This window comes from Bos mutus, chromosome 5, assembly GCF_027580195.1.
Source record: "Bos mutus isolate GX-2022 chromosome 5, NWIPB_WYAK_1.1, whole genome shotgun sequence".
NCBI classification, from domain to species: Eukaryota; Metazoa; Chordata; class Mammalia; order Artiodactyla; family Bovidae; genus Bos; species Bos mutus.
The window spans coordinates 111,475,086-111,496,739 of NC_091621.1; the positions used below are offsets into that span (position 1 = coordinate 111,475,086).

A 21,654-nucleotide genomic window follows, 5' to 3' on the forward strand; every position below is an offset into this window, starting at 1 on the left:
CAGGTACCAAAGGTCGTATACCTGGTGTCACCAGGCAGGCATGGAGCAGGCATCTGGGGTCAAAAAGGTGGGGGTAAGGAGAGGAGGGGGAAGGGTGGAACGGGAGGGGCGCCCGAGGAGGGCTCAGAGTGGGGTGGTTCCTAAGGAAGATGGTGGAGCTGGGCTCTCTAGGTGAGGAGAGACAGAGGATACCAGGCACCAGGAAGGTCTTTGGAAGAATCAGCTTGCTTCCAGGGTTCAGGGGACTCCTACGGGAGACCCAGGCAAGTTCCAGGAGTCTGAAATCAACTGAAGTCCTCTGGGGTCTGATGGACTGGAGGTTTGTCTAAACTCCCAGGGCTAAAGCTGACATGTGTCAGCTTCAGACCACAGAAACCACACCCGATCCTGGAACGGGTCTTTGCAGCTGTCTGATCTGACTCCTCCCTTTTATAGACAAGGAAACTGAGAGGGGCAAACTGCCCGTCGGCCACTGGGCAGGGACTGGGAGTCTGGTGACCTGTGGTTCTCAACTCCTGTTCAGTCTACAACATGATACACCGCCGCAACTGTGCAGACCGTAAGCTCCAGCCTCCAGTCAGGTGAGAACTGGCTGTGTGCACATTTCTGGTCTAATCGAGGGACAACTTAATAAATGGGTAGAATCCATCCAGTAAGGGATTAGTGGAAGCTACAACGAATGGAAATGATTTTATACCACCTAAGAGGCTCAAGAAGAAGCTCTACAAGTCTAACTGAAGCCTGGTGCCCTCTTGGTGAAAACCTCGGATACCCCGCCTGATGTCAGTGACTGACCAGATCAGCTGCCCAATCACTGCAGAGCGGTGGAGGGAGCCAAGGGCAAGAGGGCCAGGACCCTCGCTGCTGGCCACACCAAGAAGATGTGCCCCTGCTCCCAGGTGGAAGCCCGATCTTTCTGTGTCTGCTGGGGCACAGCGAGTGACCCACCAAGCTTCTCGTCGTAGGTGGAGCAAGTGTTGAATATCAGCAAATACAATAAAACTGTAATTCTGAGTGTTCCCGTTGAGAAAGGGTCCTCCGCTTCTTTTTGCCTATGTATATGGTGTGGGGACGTGTGCGTATCCATGTGCCTGATGTGTGTGTGTGTGTGTGTACATGCTGTTATTTTCAGAGAATTTTGTTGACACAGTGACTGACCTGATGCTGGATATCATTATCCTATCTCATGAGTCACTGACATGAGACGTAAGAGTTGACTGGCTGATTTGAAGCTTGGAATTCAGAAGGTAAACAAAGGCTTTCCCCCTTAAAACTGGCCTGTCAAGCATATAATTAGGGCTTTTCACCTCATCAGCCAGCTGTTGAGAGCAGATCTATTATCTCATCCCCGAGTAGAGGCACAGACAAGTTTCGGGGCAGCTGGAATCATTGCTTACCAGTTTCTGGCCTGCGTTTTTGTTTTTCTCTTGACCTCTAACCTCTGGGGGTTTGTGTGCCCGCACCAGGCACATTCTGAAGCCCCCTGAGCACGACTTCGGGTCTGTGTGTCAAAACCAACATTATGCTTAGCAAGTCAGTTTTAGAATATGAATTTAGTGACCATCAATGGCTCCTGTGACTAGATATTTTAAAATATCTTAATATCCTTATTTTTTGTTAAAAACCCCTAACACTGAAGAACCTTATGAACACTGAAATGTATATCTTTTGAGAGGATAAACCTCTCATCAAAGCTCTGTCCAGTGAAAGTCCCCTGCAGACCTCTTTGCTGGGAGTGAGTTCAGTCAGTCGGATGAACTCACATGAATCACATCTAAATTACAAAGGATGTATACTTTTATGAATCTCAGTAAGCGGCTTTCTTTCTTGTCCTGCTACCACCTGGGATATCGTTGGAAACAGGACAGTCTACTGTCCCCCGCCTCCCTTGATGACCTTCACGGAACACTGTCCTCTTGGGGCCACACTCTGAAAACAGTGTGCTCTCCAAGTACACCCGACGGGGCCCCCAGGGGCCCCTCCACCGTTCCCACACTGGGCCCGACAGCAGAGCAGCCAGACTGCTCCCTGGTGCATGGGCTGCCCTTGGAGAAACCCCTGCCATGTCCTTGTTCTGACCAGATTCCCGAGTGTGGTTCTGCACATGAATGACATGGGCCCCCAGGACCCACCCAGGGCAGTCGTTCCCAGCAGCCTGGAAGGATCCATGAAACAGCCTCACAGCGCGGCCCAGGGATTGGATGCTGGTCCTCACTGCGGGGCTCAGTTTGTGCCTGACGCCTTGTCTCACCAGCCGGGTGAGCTGTTCCCCCACAGCCCTAAGGCGTCTACTCTGCCCCCAGGGTGTAGGCTTAGGACGGCCTCTAACACAGTCACTTAGGGGCCAGAGTAAGAAGGGAGTCAAGGAGAAAAACCTTCGCTAGTGTCCCTCTGGCCGTCTGACCAGAACTCTGTCTCGGCATTCCAGGTGTGTGGCAGCCGTGAGGACGAGTGCGTCCAAGGAACACACCATTTGTATCCATCGAAATGTAAGAAAAGCTCAAATAATGATGCCCGTGCCTTGGACACGTGTACAGTGTGGGCCAGTGATGTTCAGATCCCTGCTTTCGAGCCCCACTGGGCCCTTCTGAGGGCAGCCTCTGCTCTTGGAAGCCCTCCAATCTCTGTGTTTCAACAATACACGATCCAGACTTGGCAGGGCGGGTGGAAGCCACGCAGCTCTGCTGCTGCGCGGGGACTGCAGAGGGGCTCCTGGGAGCAGAGCTGAATACACGGAATACATATTTAATCTGCTTGTCTGTGTGGAAACTCGGTCGTTCGGTTCCACCGTCTGTCTGTCTTTTCCACGCTCATCGCACAAATGTCTGTCTTCGAGGGCTGGGGCTGCATTTAAATGGTCTGAACAGTGTGAAAGAGAGATTCCCACATGCACAAATAATTAATCCACGCATTTTTGATCTTGAGGAGGAGAAAGAAAGAAGAGAAGGATTTCTGTTCCATGAGGGCTGTGTCCCCAGGGCCTGAAGCAGCATGCGGTGCTGCTGCTGCTGCTGCTGCTGCTGCTAAGTCGCTTCAGTAGCGTCCAAATCTGTGTGACCCCATAGACGGCAGCCCACCAGGCTCCCCCGTCCCTGGGATTCTCCAGGCAAGAACACTGGAGTGGGTTGCCATTTCCTTCTCCAATGCATGAAAGTGAAAAGTGAAAGTGAAGTCGCTCAGTTGTGTCTGACTCTTTGTGACCCCATGGACTGCAGCCCACCAGGCTCCTCCGCCCATGGGATTTTCCAGGCAAGAGTACTGGAGTGGGGTGCCATTGCCTTCTCCAGCGTGTGGCACAAAACGGACATTTAATCAGGAGATGGATGGAGGGAGGATGAATGAACTCAGAATATTGTAACGTATTTTTTATATAATTTACTGGCCACCTTATCGACTCTGATTACTTAGAGAAACACCTCAAACAAGGCACTTTCTCTCTGTTCCCTTCCCTAACCCTGCTCTTTCTATGACTTTGGTGGTGTCTGTAGCTTTTCCTCCACAAACCTATACCTGGGCTCCTTGTGGGTGTGCTCAGCTACCAAAGGTGACGTGTCTCTGAGCAGTCTCCTGGCTGGGGTCATGGCTGTATCACCATTGCCGGATACCTGGCATCTCCTAAGTGCCACTGGGGTTCCTGGCTGGGGCGAAGGCAGAAGTGGCCAAAGCCATTGGTCAAGAGTGACAATACCTTTTACCCGTTTTCTGAAAAGACTACTTAGTCTTTGAGCTGAAGAGAACTGGCAGATACGCTGTACTGTAATCTTGGAGCAATTTCAAAGGCAAATTTCAGCTACTTTGATGGAAACATATAGCAGCGTCTCTTCCCTTGTATTTGCTTCAAAGGGCAAACTACGAAGTTCTGAAGATCAGAATATAGTTTCTGGGCATGGGCCTGCCTTTTCTTCAAATACATTAGGTGGCCAGCTCCTTAACAACCCAGTCTTGTCCACTCTGCTCTTGATCGGACTTTCCTGAAGCCCACACCTCTGGGTGAACCTTCTGGCTCCATCCCCAAGCATCTCACGTTCAGTTCCTCACATGTTCCTATTTCAGCCTTTGTCTTGCTTTTTAAGACGCTCATTCCCTGGCGCCCCAACCCCTGGACTGCCCCACAGCCATCTCCACAATGGAAGCAGGCAGGCCCTGTACTGTCCTCCTCCTGGGACAAGGCTGAAGACAGAAGCAGGCCCAGGCCCCGAGGAAAGAGCCTGGGGGAGGGCAGCAGCTTCCAGGCTGAGCTCATCTGTATTTGGGCTCAAGAGCGTCCTGAGAGAGACTCTGTCCACAAGGGTGGGCGGTTCATCGTGTGCTCCCCAAAGCTCGGTCAGCAATGGGGGTGGGGGGCTTGTGCACTCAATCTGCTCCAGCAGCAGAGCCTCCCCCATCTGGGCAGGTCAGGGGGCAGCATACCCGTCCTTGGAGGAGAGGGGATCACCGCGTCTCTGTGGACAGCCACACAGTGCTGGGTGGGCCACGGAGGGCCATGTTCATGTCCCTATGAACATGCAAGAAACCCGTTCCTGCCATCCGTCGAGAACCGAGCACTGCCCTGACCAGGGAGCAGACTGGGGTCCAGAGCTGACTCCTGTGCTTGGCGGCAGGGGTGCCCTCAGCTCCCAGGCCAGCTCACTCATTCACGCATTGCTCGGCACCACGGACCACCCCTTTGTCCACGATCCATCAGCAAGACTCTGCCAGGAAGACTCTTCCTCTTCCCAGGAAGACCCTTGGCCGCGTCGCTGCTCCCTGTTCCAATCCATCCCAGGCCTTGTCTTCCAGCCTGCTGAACTCCTAGCAGAGCGTGAAGCCCACTTGGGTTGCTGAATCATGTTGTTACCAGCCCCTGGTAGGGCACATTCTAATTCTGTGTGTGTCCCTTGAGCAGAGTCACCAGAAAGGGCATCATTGGAGGATGTGTTCCACCTGCGTCTGAGGTGAGGGAAGGCGGGCTGCTCTGTGCTCACAGCCATGTCCTCTGCCCTCTCCCTCCACCCACGCCTCCTCCCGGATTGCCACCGAGAGCTCAGGCACCAACGAGCAGGAACAGCTGGAAACCAGCCGGGAAGAGTGATCACAACCAGCACAATGCACGCCCATGCACATGGCCAGGGTATCCGCACACCATGTCAGGATACACGTGCACCCACGCGTCCTGTGCCTTCCTGGCCTCTGTAAGGATGCCGTGACGGACACCCTGCCTCCCCATTGGTCCCCAGAGCCCAGCGGGTCTCCCTTCTCCCTCTCGGCCCTCAAGCCCCTTTGGCTCCCTGCCCTTACCTGCCTGACCCACGCAGCAAGCTGTTTAACCTTATGGATTCCTTGGCCAGAAACGACCTTATTCAAATGTGTGAAACATGAGGGAAGGACACCCACAGGAGGATAGCATGGTCAGGGTCAGAGGAGACACAGGGCAGTTAGGGCCACGTTCACCCCACAGCCCAGGTACTGGGGGCTGAACAGAGGGCAGAGCCCCACCCTGGAGCCACCAGATCTGAGGAGGCGTCAGGAGCCTGCATTTCCAGCAAGGCCCCCCGCAGTGATGCTGGTGCTGCCGGTCCAGGGCCCACATTTCAGAAGCACCGGGCGTGTCCCACGAGCCTGAATTTCCGCGATTCATTATCTCCTCAACACTTGCAAGTCAATACCATCCATCACTCTCATTACCATCCCAGCAAAAGCCTGGCCAACAAGCTGCCATGGGAAAGCCCAGAGAGAGGGACTGGGCTCCATTTCTAAAACCTGATGCTGTTCTGCCAAAGCCCTCGGGGTTTCCTCAACCTTCCTGTTTAGCACCTCCCTGGAGCTTTGAGTCAAACTTCCTCTAGAGAAACCTTTGGCTCTTTTCCCTGAGAGCACAGGGGTGCTTGGAAAGGGACAGGGGCGCACTTTCCATGTGGTGGAGGTGGAGACGGTCCCTTTTGAATAAGCCCAGAGCAGGATGCCCGCCCCTCCGCCCAGGGAGCCAGGCTGGGAGGAGGACGTTGGATTGAAAACAAAGAACCCCACTGAGCAAAGTGTCTCCGGACCAGAGGCTCCAGCAGGACTGGGAGGCTCTGCTGCACGCGTGGGACTGACTTCTGAGAGCCGAGAAGGATGCACCCACAAGGCAGGGGTGGGCAGCCTCCGCTCCCCGAGCGCCCCCTCCCAAGCCCAGCCCCCAGCCCCTTGCGGGAGGCCGCTCACTGTTTCGGGGTTTCTCCTCGTCCAGGCCCTCGTCCTCATTCTCGGGGTCGATGTCCTCGGCCTGCGTGATCCAGTCCAGGTAGCCCTTCAGGTCCTCCTCCAGCTGCTGCTTCTCTCGCAGCTTCTGGAAGTCTCCCCGGGCCTTGGCCTTCTCTCGCTCTTTGGAGAACTCTCTGGTGAGAGACGCCAAGCGGGCAGGGCGGGAGAGACGGGGCAAGAGGAACAAAGGGTTAGCTGCATGGCACGGGAAGCCCACCGCCGGCCCCCACTTGCATGGACCCCCGTCCCAGGTCTGACCTGCTCTCATAAAATGGCTGGGCGGGGCATCTTCACTTGGGACATGAGCAGCGGGTGGACCAAACCCATGTCCCCTCTTTTTGGGCCGTGATTACAAGCTGTCTCTCATGACAGACGTCCCCCAATGACCTGAAAGGCCTTCTGAACAGTAGCCAGAAGGGATCCCCACTACAGCCCCGGGAGACAAGGAGCTGGGTCTAGCTGAAGCATCCCCCCTGCCCCGCCCCGCCTCCACTGGCTCTGCCAACCCAGGTGCTTCCTCAGGGGCTTGAGGTCGGCCCTGGTGGGGTGTTTACACTACAGAAGTCGTCAGATGTTACAAATCAGGGCTCTGCCTCTCAAAGAGCCCATGTTATACATGGGCCGGTATAGTCACTGAGGTCAGGCCCAGGAGAGCTCACCTCTCCACCCCTTCTCATTTCTAGGACATGTTCTGCCGGTTCAGCAAGCCTGGAGGGTTTCTAATCTAGAGAAAGTTCTTTCCTACATGAAGGAGACAAAATAGGGTTCCAAACACAAGAAAATGTCCTGTGGCTGCCCTTTGGGTTAAAAAAGAAATCTAATCAGAATGGGAAAATGCATAAAGTCAAGACGATATAAAAGTTAAATGGGGCATTCAGTCTCAAGCAATAATGAGTAGAAGCTAAAATTGGGTTGGGATTTGCTGGAAGAAGGGCCTATTAAAGAATTTTGGAGAGTGTCTACTTCTTTCCTATTTTCTGTGACTCTGTCCTTATTTTCTCTCTGACTTTGAATTCACTTTCTGAGCCAGGAGGGGCTGGTGGCCAAGAAGGGGGTCGAGGAGGCTGGGTGTCACTCTCGAAGCAAGTCTGTGCCTTTTCTAAATAAATAGTGCATGCCTCAGTCTGTGGTGCTCTGGACCCCAGGGGTATGTGTGGACGCACTGGGCATTTCAGCTTCTTCCTAGAGACACGACTCCTCCTTCTCTTGGTGGCGGAGGCGCAGTTCAGGGTGGGAGGCTGCAGAGTCCACCTGAAGGGATTCTGCAGCAGCAGACACTCCACAGGCAGGCATCGTGGAAGGCAGGGCACACAGGTGAGCCAGGGGGCAGGATAACTCAGCTCCGGAGCCCCCACACCCACTGTCCAGGGTCTGCATTCACTGCCGAAGCTCAGTTTTCACTCTTTACCATGAGGGGTAGGGCCGGGACGGCCTGGGGACATTTCCGTTGAGAGACATGGGCTCCAAGTTCTTGCCAACTGCCGCTTTGATGATGCTCTGATTGGGACGGGATGTTCTCCTTCACTCTGATTGAATCCAATTCCAGCCTGATTGAACTTGCTCTTCCTGGGCTTCCTGCCAGCTGCTGGCACCTCCCCTACCTTCCCCGGGGAAAAGGGGCCCGGCTGCCCACTGACCACGTGGAGGGAGGCCTCAGCTCCTGCTGTTGGGGAGGGGCCTGGAGAGAGGCCCCAGCCCTCCCACCCACCACTCCTCTTGGGCTTGTGGGCTCATTGCCTGGAGTCACTTCACAGAGCGCCCCCTCCCAAGACTGCAACTCCAGGCCCCCTTGACCATCCTTCCACCCCACCCCCCAACCTTGGGAGCTTTGTTCCTTGTGCAGCAGGCTTGGGGTGTAGGGGACTGAGTAGCTACGGTCTTCCTCCTCCTGGAGCCGTGAGCTGACCCAGTCACGTATGGTGACATCTGCTCTGCAGAGTGGAAGCTTGCCATCCATACCCGAGACCTCTGGGAACCACACAGACATCCCCAGGAGATGAGGAAATAAGTTTTCCTGGGGGTGAGGTAAGCGAGGAGAAGCAGCATGGCCAGGTCCTCAAGGGGTTTAGGGCACATGGAGGGATGGGCACACGCCATAGGGGACCTGTAGGACGGAAGCACTTGTCTCTCTTCGTCTCCTTTCTGATGTCTCACACTCCTGGGTCAGTCATGGGGTGTCTGTTTGAAGGCAGGGGCGCGTCCTGTGCCCTCAGTGGCTGGCGGCACAGATGTGGTGGAGAGCCCACTCTGGGTATGCGATTTGCACAGCTCCCAGTGGTACATGTGGAAGGTCTGTTGGTGCCATGGCTCGGGCTCGAGGCCCCGTGATGACCGGTGTAGTGGTCCTCATCACCCACGGACTCTGCGTCTGTAGACCTGTCTCCTCTCTAAGTCTTGTTAGTCATGCCATCTATGGTGAGACTGTGGTCACCGCAGATATGTGGAAAGGCAGGATCTGGGGTCATGGTCCCAACTGAGGTCAGACAAGGGGCTGCCACCTCCTGAGAGCAGCTCATACTGCAAACGAGGGCCTTTTTACAGCCCATCTGATGCCATGTCTCCCGCATTTCATGCTTTTTGTTGTGATTTTTGTGATCAAATGGCCTCTAAGCACGAAGCTGCTATGCGGTCTATGACCCTATGTGCTCGAGGGCTGGGAGGTGCCTCCGGGGAATGTTCAAGCGTCTGACAAGCTCCATCCAGGCCTGAGTTATAAGCTGTGGGCTGAGAGGGTGGTGTGAACGAACCAACACTATGCCTTAAACAAGGTGCCTTCATGTAGACGCACATAACAACAACTTGTGTCCTGATGACAAGGCTGTGCCCAGAGGCTCACAGGAACCTAACCCAGTATTTCCCCCTAAGAACAGAGGTCGGTGTTCACCAATTCAGTGTTGGACCAACCCTGCTGGGAGTCGTGAGCATCACCTCCGCTCCAGCTGCGAGGCAGCTTGTCCGGCGCTTCTGCTTCTTCTTGACGTGGGTCTTAACTGTGGCTGGTGGTCAGGGCTGTTTCCATGTCACAATGTGCCCATTGCACCCTCAGGCCCTCTGCTTTATCTCCTGGGGGAATGAGAGCTGGGCGCCCACCCTCTAAGAGACCCCAGGCCCCTTGTCACCTGAAGACATACGTCTTTTCTGTTTGCAACAACTTAAAACCACAAAGTGACCAGAATCCACGGTCCAGTGACTTTCACTCAATTGCAACTTCTAGTGCAGTTTCCAGAATCTTGTGGTTGCGGTCACTGTTCTAATGGGCAGGAGGCGAGATTTCTGGAGGTTTTGAGACTTATGAGGATCAACAGGTAACGAACGTGGATGCATTTTGAAAAGATCCACAAGATGGATAGCTACATGGATCCATCTGGCCTCAGTAGGAATAGGTTTCCAGACAAAGGATGCCCAACCCTCCAGTGACCAAAATCTCTGACTTCCACGTTTAAAATGGAGGCTTTCCAGAGTTGCTTTCCTGCCTTCCTGAGCAGGAGACCCCAAGCGCCCTGAGCCCTTCCTTCATGACTGCAGGGAGGAATATACCAGGATGAGTCACCCTGCTGGGCTCTGAAAGGACAATACCCTTAACTGATGGACTCAGGGTCCCAGCCACCAGCTCCAAACACTTCTAAATGGCAGTGCTGCATGGGTTGAGGGGGGTGTGTTCTCCCTCAAGGGCTGTTACATTTACCAGCTGCCGGCCTCCAGCTCAGGACTGCCTGAGGGCCTCAGGGCAGGGGTTCTCCAGCTTCCTCCAGGACCCTTGGTCCTTGGTCTGGGCCCCCCATCTGCCCATAGGTGGCCTCTCCCTGCTGCATCTTGGCCATAATTTGGAGTCATGGGATTAACCAGGCTGATGGGCTTGGAAATGGTGGAGCGTAGGGGATGGGAGCAAAGATCATGGGTCCACACGTGGGGGTTAAATCCTGATCCTCCAGGCCCCACCTGTGAGATGTGGGGAAGTTTTCACATATAAAGCTCACTTTTCTTCCCTGCGGAGTGGACATGTGCTCTGCATCAGCTCTCAGGGCAGCGTGGGCAGCACGTGAGCGGATCTACCAAGGACGCCAAGCCTGAAGCCTGCCAACAAACTCCTCACAGTGGACACCGACCCAAGAAGGGGCTTTGCGGTGAGCTCCTGGACATTTCCAAGCACTCCGGGAGGCTGGCCACGGGGTAAGTGGGCATATGGTTGTGATTTGGGGGGAGTGGTGGGGGAACTAGCACATTGCTGTCCTGACTGGTTGAGACGGGGTCACTGCCACACATGCTCAGTCAATAACAGCCTGGTTCTGGGCTTCTCCTTGGGCAGCCAATCCTCTGGATGAGCCAGGAAGGGGAGCTGCTCTCCTGCAGACACTCCGCATTCAGGCAAAGCTGGTGTCTGGGGCGCAGGAAGCTTGGGAGGTGCAGCAGTGCTGGGGGGCTGGTGTGGGGAGGGTTCCGGGGAGACTGATCGAGAGCTGAGCTCCCAGGAGGGGAGTGGATCTGGGTTCCAGAATCCCATGGGCCTGCCCACCCAGTCACTCACTCACTCAGACTCAGCTGGGCTGAGACCCATCCTTTAAGGCCAGTCTGCCTGCCCCTGGCACTGCTGCCATCTGACTCTGCTTTGACCTCTGGGGAGGAGTGCCCCTCTGGGGGCCGAGCACGACCAGGCAGACCCCTGCTCGAGGGGGCTTTGAGGTCAATGCCTCAGCCTCCACTGCAGATTTCTGGGGGGACTTCACTGCTCAGACCTGCTCCTAATCTCTGGGGGGAGGACGTGGAGCCACCTTTACCCAGGTTGAGAAGTTGGCACATCACAGGCCCAGCTCACTCAACGTTCGTCTGTGGGCAGTGACGGGGAGATGGGACAGGGCCTCGTGCAGACACTGACCAGTGAGGGGACCCCTCCAAGCCACATGGCTCCTCAGGGGCCCTTCCCTCGTCCCTGGAAGCAGAGGGCAGCATGTCTAACCTGGGATGGCCCCGCTCAGTTGTCCAGCCCGGCAGCACCGAGCAAACAGCGAGCCCTGTAGGAAGAGCACTGCCGCGGGGACGGCGCCGCTGCTGAGCGCCTGCTGCCCGCTGAGGTGCTGACGTAAATGGCCACGCGCCGCCGTCACGGTGACCGAGGGGCTGGGGTCACGGTCCCCGCTTTGTCAGCTGGGTGAGCGACATTAAGAACCTCCTGCCTCCAGGAAGGCCAGCGCTGGAGCAGCCACATTTCTGCCCTGAGAGGTGACGAGTTTGACTTTTCCAACACTCTCCCTGACGACCCCCTATAAACAGGCCATTTTCTTGTGTTGGACACAAAATGGAAGCCCTTCCACCCTCCAGGCAGCTGACGGGGGCACCCAATGTCCTGTGCTTTGCTGTCACACTGACGGAGGGTGCTGGTCCCTCCACTGTGTGGCCAGTGTGACGGGGCCTCTGATGGCCCTCCTGCTGGGGAGGGGTGAGGTCAGGGTGGACCCTGTCCCTTCCCCACTTCCAGGGCCAACCCTGACACTCCTGTGCGGCCTTGGACTGTGGCAGGAGAGGGGGGACGTCTTTCTCCTTGGCCGACTCTCCCCGATACACACATCCCCAGAGACGGAGGAAAGGCTGTGAAGCAGCGGCCCATCCCCCAGGTGGTGCAGGAGCAGAGAGTCACGGGAGCCTTCAGGGGTGGCCTTGGCGTGGCTGGCTTGGGCTTGGAAAGAACAAAGGGAGCCGAGGAGATGTCCAGTGGGGCTGTGGGGCAGGGGTGGCTGCCCAGGGCTCCTAGGGCCCCCCCCACCTGCTGCCTCGACCGCTTTTTAACTTCATCTGTACCAAGGCTGAAACTAGGAGGGCTTCCTATTGGAGCTGGGCAGAAAAAGTTGAAGGAAAACGTGCTCGGTCTCCTCTGTCCTCCTGTAATTGGGAACTTTAAATAGCTGAGTGCTCTTCCTTTCCGAGGGGGACACAGACGGGGCAGCCCAGGCTGCGATCAGAGTCAAGGAGAAGGGGAATCTCTGTCTGTTTGGTTTATTTGCATTTTAGCTCGAACTCCTGGCCCAGTCAGCACGGGTAAAGAGGGCCTGAGTCCTCACTGCCAGTGATCCTGGACGGAGGCTGGACAGATGGCCCAGGTGCCCGTCTGCTAGGCTACTACGAGGGCCAGAGTAGACGGCCCACGAATCTTCCTCCAATTCCTCTGCCAAACCAAGGGGCCCAGATGCCCCCGAGGTCCCTGGAGAAGCGTCCTGCCCACCTGGACAGTCCAGCCTGGTATGGGCAGGGCTGGCAGCAGACAGGTGGGCCCGGGTACCTCTCACTGCAGCCCAAACCAGGGGGGCTCCTCCCTGCGCCTCTGACCTCTGTCCAGCCAGGCCAAGGACATTCACTTTAAGGCTCCCGGGCTGGCCCACGTCCCAGATTCATCAGAGCCAGAAGAATAGAGCCAGGAAGAGCAGAAAGAGTAAAACGAGGTAAATGGAAAAGTCGAGACCTTCTTGCTTGGTCCTGCTTACCCGCTAAGGACACCGAGAACCAAGTTAAGAACAAAGAATGAACCTATGATGATTAATGTGACAAAATAGATCCAGGGCCAGTCCCTTCCCACGGCATCATTGACCTGGAAGAACGGGGTCAGAGTTAGTGTAGCTCCGGGAGCAGCCGAGCACGGCCCGCCACTCCGGGCCCGGTGCCACTGGACGGCTCCGGGACCGGGGCCTCCAGGTCACCAGAGGCCAAGCGGCCTGCCCAGCCAGTGGTCCGCACGTGCGGCTGAAGCGAGACAGTTTCTGTTCTCCTGGGCCTGGTGACGGGTACACGGGGCCTGGGGCCTTGCTCAGCTGCGTCATGATGAGGACACAGAAACACTCAGCTTACCCGCTCAACACACCAAGAACCAGATTTAGAACGAAGAAGGATCCGAAGATGACCAGACTGACAAAATACACCCAGGGTAACTCGTAGCCCATAGCGTCCTGCATCTGGAAAGACCAAGGATAGTGAGGAGAGAGAGAAGCAGGAGTGAGTTCACAGCAAGGAGGCAGGGAGGCCAGAAGGGAGGAGCAGAGGCCGGGAGGGAGGAGCAGAGATTGGGGGAAACCACTGTCGCCCAGCGCCACCTTGACTCTAACACCCTGTGACCTTGACCTGAGTGGGAAGGACCTTGGCGGCTCTGCCTGGGGGCGGGTGGGGATCTCGCCTGGCTGTCTCTGCCCTTTTATTTTCGGGGGAACAGAATTTCCTTCCAATATTTTCTGTTCACTCGTCTAAAAAGCTGGGTCACCTCCAAAGTGCTTTCTTCCCTAAGAGATGGTTTCTGCTCACTTGGGTTTATGTGGTCACTGCAGCCGGCACCCTGGCCTCAGCTCTTGCAGACAAGCTGGGGTGGAGGCTTTGGGGTCACATTGGGAGACGCCTTCCTCAGGAAGTGACCCAGGGGCCTGGATGGATGAGTGCTGATGACCACGCTGTGTCATTGGCTTCAGAGGCCATGGGCCGGGAGGACGGTGGTTCGGGGTTGGTGCTCAGGGAGCAGCTCTGGCAAGCATGGGCCAACGGAGACCCCATGGGAGGTCCACATCCCTGGGTTTCCAAAATCCCTCAGGGCACAGGCTTCCTGAATGACCCGCATCGGTGGTTTTGCAGGTGAGGCCCCAGGGCCAGCAGTGTCACCCTCCCTGGGGACCTGGGGACTAGTTTGGAACCTCACCCCTTGGCCCTGCACCCACACTGGGGGCGCCTGATGTCCCAGCTTCTCATGAGCCCCGGGCGCATCTGATGTGTCTTAGGCTTGAGACCTGCTGGTCCACAGCCCAGCCTTCAAAGCTATGACAGGACAGAGGCTGTGACTCTCTGCACCCCCTCGCACCCCCATCTTAGCTCTGGGCCCCCTGCTCTGGGGCGGCCTGAAGTAGGGCAGTGCGGGAGCAGGAGACGGATGGCTTCAGTCAGTCCGTGCGGAGCTATTCAGGAGAGAAGAATAAATAAAGCCATATTTTAAAGAATGACCCAGATTGCTGACACCCTTACTTAGAGGTGAAAAAGGACAGGTCTGCTCAGACTCTGAAGCCAGCGGTTCCCTGAGCCCCTGTCGGGCGGGCGTGCAGAGAGGCCCTCCTGGGTCCAACACCTGCAGCCCCTCAGCCGGGACCTCACCAGTAACCAGGCTTTGCTGAAACACACGCCTCCTCTCCTCCCACATCTGATTCCTGAGGAACCACACCTCGAACCTTCAAAGCCAACATCACGTTTCCCTCGGAAGGAAACAGAGGAGGACTGTGGACTCCAGCCCCATCTTCAGGGGCCTCTCTCCACCCCAGCTCACTCCAGGGGACCTTTTGGGTCTGGTGCCCTATCCAAGGCCTTGTGGTCCCCAAGGGCTGGGCAGTTTGAGGGGCATGGGAGGCTGTCACCTGCCATCGCAGGCAGGAGGTGCAGCCTTTAAAATCATAGCGCATTACGGGGATTGTTATCAGAGGGCGGGGTCGGCTCTGCCCTGAAAGCCAGTGCCCAGGGTGGTGGCCAGATGAAACTCTGACCCGTGTCACCTTGTCTGTGGGACACAGGGTCCACCCACAGGTCACTGGGGGAGCAGCAAGTCAGAGGACTGTCTCACCTGACCCCTCGTGCTCCTCTGTGCCTGCTCAGGCACCAGGAAGGCCCAGATGGTGTGGATCTGCCGCAGGCCCACCACTCCCAGAGACCGACAAAACCAGCTTCTCCGGGACTCGGCCGGGACCCCCACTGAGTGGGGCGTGGAGTGGAGGCCTGTGGACCTTGCTATCCCAGGTGGGCCTCTGGTGCTTGGTGAGACCAGAGAGGGCCGGGCTGGTTCTTGGATGTGTGGGGAGCCCAGAGCACGGTTCTGTCCAGTCTCTAAACTGGCACAAAGCTGGCTTTTCCTTCTCTCTTGCTCCCCACTCAGTGAAACTGATGGGCCAGCGAAACCCCACCTCCTCCAGGAAGCCCTCCCTGCTCTCGCTGGATCCTGAGTGGGAGCCACATTTCTCTGTGTCCACGTCTCTCCAATTAGACCCAAACTCCTCGAGTGCAGGCCTGGGGGCCCTGTAAATGCTGACTAAATGTGTGTTCAATTGAATTACTGAGTAATAAGAACTTGCCTAATGCCAGTGAAATGAATAAAACAAAACCTAATAAGTAAACAAATTATAGCTTTGAGAGATGAGAATTCCCCTTCTTAATATGTTTATAAACCAGGAGTTTATTGTTTAGGTAACAGATTCTCTGTTTAAAGCTGCGTGGGTGCTGAGCAGTAATGCCCTACCTAGGGCAGACTCAGGGTTCAGGGCTGGGCATACTGGGGACCCTGACACCTTCTCTACCTGATCCCTGTTAGAGCCAGGTGCTGTCTCTGGGTGATGAAGACTCTTCTCCACTTTTCACCCTGAGCGGCTCTCTGGTCATTGGTAGAGCTCAGCTCCCCAGCTCTGCTCGCTGGACACCTTTAAGGCAGTGAGAAGAGGTGGAGATGGAACGGGAGAGGATAGGGTCAAATACCCAATTCCACCTGCTTGGAGGGAAAAGGCCTTCCTCATAAACCAGGGATATTTCAGCAGCGCCGAGGCCAGAGATCAGTGGCCGTGGTGCGTACATGTATGTGTGTGCACGTGCACTTGTGTATGTGTGTGTATACATGCGTGTGCGTATGTGTATGCGTGTGCGAATCTATGGGTATATGCGTGCATGTGTGTGCATATATGTGTGCATGTGTATGCACGCACATGCATGCGTATGTGTGTATGTGTGTGCATGTATGTGTGTCCGTGCATGTGTGTGAGGAATGTCCTCCCAGCATGTCCACACGTGTGAGTGTGGAGCTGACCACTGACTTATGCAAAGTTAAAACCTTACGCTTTCATTCCTGCTGGAGCCAAACTGAGGCAGAAGCTCCCAAAGACACATCTTTCCTTTTTATGATTTCTCATGAGGGAGTCCTTTTGATTTTAGTTTTAAGCTGAATCTTTAATTCTTAAAAATCGGCGGAAGAATTGGTCAGGGAGAAACCAACTGGGGAAAACAGGAGGTGTCAGGAAGTGGAGGGGGGATGAGTGCTGGTGGAGGAGGTGAGGCCAGGGCACAGGCCAGATGGCTGTTCTGTGTCACACGGGAAGCAGAGTCTGGGGGCCCGGGCAGAGGGCCTCATGGGCAGAGGTCAACAGAGTCCCCTTCATGGACAGTTGCTGAGGCACTGAGAGTCCTCAAGTGCAAGGTGCCCGAAATCCTGCTCGGAGCCCCGCTTGGGGCTCAGGGGACGCTCATGCCTCCCTGCAGATGCCCTGTGCCCTGTCCTCCATGGACACAGGGCATGGGGACCTCTGGGAGCTCCTGCAGGTGCTGGGGCTGGGCCCTCAGTGTCTGTCCCCTGGCTGGTCCTCGGCGTCTGTCCCCCAGCTGGACCCTCGGAGTCTGTTACCTGGCTGGACCCTCAGCATCTGTCCCCCGGCCGACCCTTGGCGTCTGTCCCCCGGCTGCACTGGGTGGGGGAGCGGGCCCCTCCCTGCTTAAAGGGCTCCATGTTTTATAGGAAAGCAAAGAGGGGTGTGAGAGTCTGTGGGTTTTGGGAGAAGGAGCCTGAGGAGAGGAAGGAGGAGCAACCAGAGACAGTAGAGAAGCAGAGAGCGAGCAGGCAGGCGCTCTGGGCTAGGAGGGGCCTCCCTCAAAATACCTACCAGGAGGTTCCCTTTCGCCTTCAGGGGGTGTGTGTGTGTGTGTGTGTGTGCACATGCACATGTGTGCCTGCACACACACACACACATGCACACATAGCTCAGTCACTTAGGAAGGTGCTGGGAAGGTCAGGGAAGGCTGTCCCATGGGCTGGGGACTGTCCCCACCTCTGACACTGCCATGCCCTGCCCGAGCTCATCACCGCCTCCCCGCACTGGAGGGGGGAGAGGGGGAAGGCACAACACAGCTGTTGAAAATTGCTGGTTGCTGGGCGAGCTCCTCTCAACCCCCACTCTGGCTGTCACTGTGACAGTACCTCCTTGGACCACATCTGGCTGGGGGGTGGGAAGCAGGAGGGAGGGATGAAGGAGGATCACAAAAATACATCAGGCCATCAGCAAAGTAAATTATACCTATTCCCCCACCCCCACCCACCCACCCACTGCCGTCCTGCCCTCAATTTGATGCCATGGGAGGTGTTTCCATGGCAACGTAGGGCCTGGGTTTGGAGCTCGTATGGCGAGGCCCCCGAGCCCAGTCCCACACGACCACGTGTCCTGTGATGCCCGTTGGCAGAGGACATCTCTGTCTTTGGCTGGCCAGAGGGACCCACCCAAGGTAGAAGGACTCCCTAGGGCCACTTCTGAATTCTATCTGCTTTGCTAAAAGAAATTAAACTTGCCCGGATAGAGTAAGCTCATCTCCCTTTGTCTCACAAATCATTCAAAGCCAAGTTCTTACTGAGTATGAGCCTGGGAGATGTGTGCCAGTGTTCATCTCAGTTGGAGGGAGAGGCGATTAGACCTGTGTCTTTCTGAGAGTGAAGCTGCATGACCACTCTACCGGGCTCCCACAGCACCACCGCTGTTAGTGCAGTCTAGCTAGTTTCCCTGCCCTGAGTTGGATGTAATTGTGTCTGAATCCTCAGGATTCCAGGCACCCCCTATCAAGCAGGGAACACTGAATATCATTGGTGGGGTTCAAGGCACACAGGCAAGTTTAAACTGGTTCTATGAAGAGAGGCGCACGTTTCACGGCAGTGCAGGGTCTCAGTCTGCCCCCAGAAACTGGGAGAAAAGGGCTTCTGAATTGTTGAAAACAGTTTAGCAGTCACAATGCCCACAGTGTGCAGAGCATCTCTGAGAGGTTCCAGAACTCCTCCTCCTGGTTGGGGGCGGGGGTGGACACCTCTCCTGGCTCTGGTTCTTCCCAGCCTGGCAGCCTGGCATCCCTCCCTCCCCGAACAGCCTCTTAGACTGTTTTCAGGGCAGCCAAATCCACTTGATTATTTGCAAAACTCTAGGCGCGATGGTATTCTCAAGCCCGACAACAAGCATTTTCTGCCCAAACGCTGGAGTGCAGTGCTAGGCTCTGGCAAATCAGTTCTCACGTGGAAGTAAGAGATCCTACAAAGAATGACATTTCCTGGTTTTTTTTTTTTTTTAATACAAATAATGGACTTGACTGCCAGAATGAAGACAGATCAAATATGGTGTGTTTGCCTGTAGGGCAGGCTGCACGAAAACCTGCCCCTCGACAGCTCGGACGCTGGCAAAGTCGTGTTGGCTGCTGGCTGATAAAAGGGCATCTTTAAGGTAAAAGGAGATCTACTGCTGATTGGTCGGCACTTGAGAAGTGGCATTTCTAAATACACATCACATGACCAGCAGAGCGTTCTGTCAGGAGTGAAGAGGCTGGCTATGCGTTTGTCTGATGGACTATATGATATAACGAGGGAAGATCAACATGAGAAGTAAAACACAATAGAATGCTGCGATGCTGCACAATTCAATAAAAATGCTTTCCTCTTTGAAGACCAGGCCTGAGTTTTCTCTTTAGCCCTAGAAATTGAACGTGTACCCTCCTGCTCCCTCGGGGACACGGGCAGGACACGCACGGGGCGGGAGAAGCCCTACAAGAGGACCCTTGTGTCAGGTCGGCCGTAGCCCCGCTGGGCTGTGTGCCAGCGCTTCCCACTGTGGAGGACAAATGATCGGTGACACTTCTCTTGGGCTGGTGAGCAGAGAGAGGCTCATGGGCTTTGTTTCTCAGGCAAGACTTGGAAGAAATCAAGGTCCTCACTCCTCCCGGTGTGCGTGTGACTGCACGTCCCTGGAAGGCGGATGCTTCCCGCCCCGCCCGCCCCGGCACGTACCCAGTAGAGGACGTCGGTCCAGCCCTCCATGGTGATGCACTGGAACACAGTCAGCATGGCGAAGGCGAAGTTGTCGAAATTGGTGATGCCGTGCTTGGGTCCATCCCAGCCTGGTTTGCACACCGTGCCATTCTGGCACTGCCGCCCGTGGCCTGTCTCCAGGGCACAGGGCGAGGGGTCGTCTTCTGCTGGGACATCTCAAGTGACCAGGGGAAGAGATAAGGAGGCAGGGGTTGGGGAGAGGGATGGGCAGAGAAAGAAGAGAGAAGTTAGAACATCAGTGGGTGGGATGGCAAAGGACCCAGCAGCAACAGTGCAGAGCACAGTCACAGCAGCGCCCCATACACAAGCGAACACACGCAGCACTAGGTGTCATCCAGGCTGTCGTCAATCCAGAAGCTCAGTGCTTTCAGCTGAGTGTTGTAAAACTGTATTTAACCTGTACTGACTTCAAAGACAGAGGCGAGGCTGCCCGTCAAACGGCCAAGAAAGACACAACTATGAGGCTACCACTCTGACTAAAAGCATCCTGGAACGCAGAGGGGAGGCCTTAACTTCTGTTTTTCGTGCTCAAGTATCTGCAGACATTTCTGTGGGAATGCCAGAGTTTAGGGTAAGGGCATTGTGGGTTTTTTCAAAAAATTATTGGGTAGACCAGAAAGATCGCTCAGGTTTTCCCGTAGGATATTATGGAAATTTTTGGCCAACCCAACAATTTTTATTAGGGTATAGTTGCTTTACACTGCTATGTTAATTTCTGCTGTTCAGCAAAGTGAATGAGCTATGTTGCTACTGCTAAGTCGCTTCAGTCGTGTCCGACTCTGTGCGACCCCATAGACAGCAGCTCACCAGGCTTCCCCATCCCTGGGATTCTCCAGGCAAGAACACTGGAGTGGGCTGCCATTTCCTTCTCCAGTCAGCCATAGGTATACATACATACCTCTTTGGGATTCCTTCCCATAAACATCACCACAGAGCACTAAGTTCTCATTAGTTATCTATTATATACATAGTAGTAATAGTGTACATGTCAATCATTCCCAATTTCCCAATTCATCCCACCTGCCCAGTATGTTTTTAAAAAATTTTATTTATTTTTAATTGAAGGATAATTGCTTTAAAATATTGTATTGTTTTCTGCCATATATCAAGATGAATCAGCCATAGGCATACGTATGTCCCCTCCCTCTTGAACCTCCCTCCCACCGGCCACCCCATACCACCACTCTAAGTTGTCATAGCCCCAGTTTGAGCTCCCTGTGTCACACAGCAAATTCCCACAGGCCATCTATTTTACATATGCTAGTCTCATGCATTGGAGAAGGAAATGGCAACCCACTCCAGTGTTCTTGCCTAGAGAATCCCAGGGACGGGGAAGCCTGGTGGGCTGCTGTCTATGGGGTCGCACAGAGTCGGACACGACTGAAGTGACTTAGCAGCAGCAGTGTCTATGTTTACATGCTACTCTCTCCATTTGTCCTGCCCTCTCCTTCCTCCCCTGTATCCACAAGTCTGTCTCTATGTCGGCATTTCCACAGCTGCCCTGCAAATAGGTTCATTGGAGCCATCTTTATAGATCCCATATAGATATATGTTAATATATGATATTTGTCTTCCTCTTTCTGACTTCACTCTGTAGAATTAGCTCTAGGTTCATCCACCTCATTAGAACTGACTCAAGTGCATTCCATTTTATGGTTGAATAATATTCCATTGTATAAATGTACCACAGCTGCTTTATTTATTCATCTGTTGATGGACATCTAGATTTCTTCCATGATCTAGCTATCGTAAATAGTGCAGCAATGAACTTTGGGGTACATGTGTCTTTTTCAATTATAATTTTCTCGGGATCCCTCAGTATGGGGGATGGGATGGGAAGGTTCTTTCATGTAATTGGCCAGAGATCCTGCCCAGTGACACTTTCTGACTCTCCACAGGTCCATGCAGCATGTAACATGCTGCTTCACCTGGGATGCAGGTCACTCTACAGCAGAGGATGCCTTCTTGATGAAGGACGGAGAACAAATTCTGAAGGCAAAAAGTAACCCCTATAGAGCATTATGCTTCCCTGGTGGCTCAGACGGTAAAGCGTCTGCCTGCAGTGAGGGAGACCCGGGTTTGATCCCTGGTTTGGGAAGATCCCCTGGAGAAGGAAATGGCAACCCACTCCAGTACTCTTGCCTGGAAAATTTCATGGACTGAGGAGCCTGGTAGGCTATAGTCCATGGGGTCGAAAAGAGTCGGACACGACTGAGTGACTTCACTTTCACTTTCACAGAGCATTATCCCAGCCCCAGGGAACACCACCACTGCAGTATTTTTCGTGGTCATGACACGTGGAATCTTGCCTCCTGCCCTTTTCTCCAGTGTCTTCAGGAGAGAAAAACCACCTGGACCTCTACTCAGGACAGAGTGGCCATGGGGGATGGGAAGAATGCTCCCCAGTATGGAGCCCTCTTGGCGTTTCCAGGAAACAGATTAACATCTCCCATGGCTGCAGGCTGTGCTCAGGCTAATTCCATGCTCTAGGAAGAGGTGCCAGGAAATCAGTGAGTTAGGCTATTTTTCATGCAGAGGTCATTGGTGGATTGAACTAGACTTGGCTGAGCTGAGAATTTCCATTTTGGTAA

The 21,654-nt window shown here is 54.8% G+C and overlaps 1 protein-coding gene across 13 annotated transcripts in view; it reads right to left on the reverse strand.

Moving 5' to 3' along the window:
- The window catches only part of CACNA1C (calcium voltage-gated channel subunit alpha1 C), a 391,750-nt gene that overhangs the window by 97,565 nt on the left and 272,531 nt on the right, over window positions 1-21,654 (reverse strand). For 10 of the 13 annotated variants that reach the window (XM_070371676.1, XM_070371672.1, XM_070371670.1 and 7 more), the window contains exons 7-9: window positions 19,022-19,218; window positions 12,696-12,799; window positions 6,184-6,356 (exon numbers count right to left, since the gene is read on the reverse strand). In XM_070371676.1, coding sequence (XP_070227777.1) covers window positions 6,184-6,356; window positions 12,696-12,799; window positions 19,022-19,218 — 474 coding nt within the window. The remainder of the gene's footprint in view (window positions 1-6,183; window positions 6,357-12,695; window positions 12,800-19,021; window positions 19,219-21,654) is intronic. The other 3 variants (XM_070371667.1, XM_070371674.1, XM_070371668.1) reach the window with 2 other exon arrangements.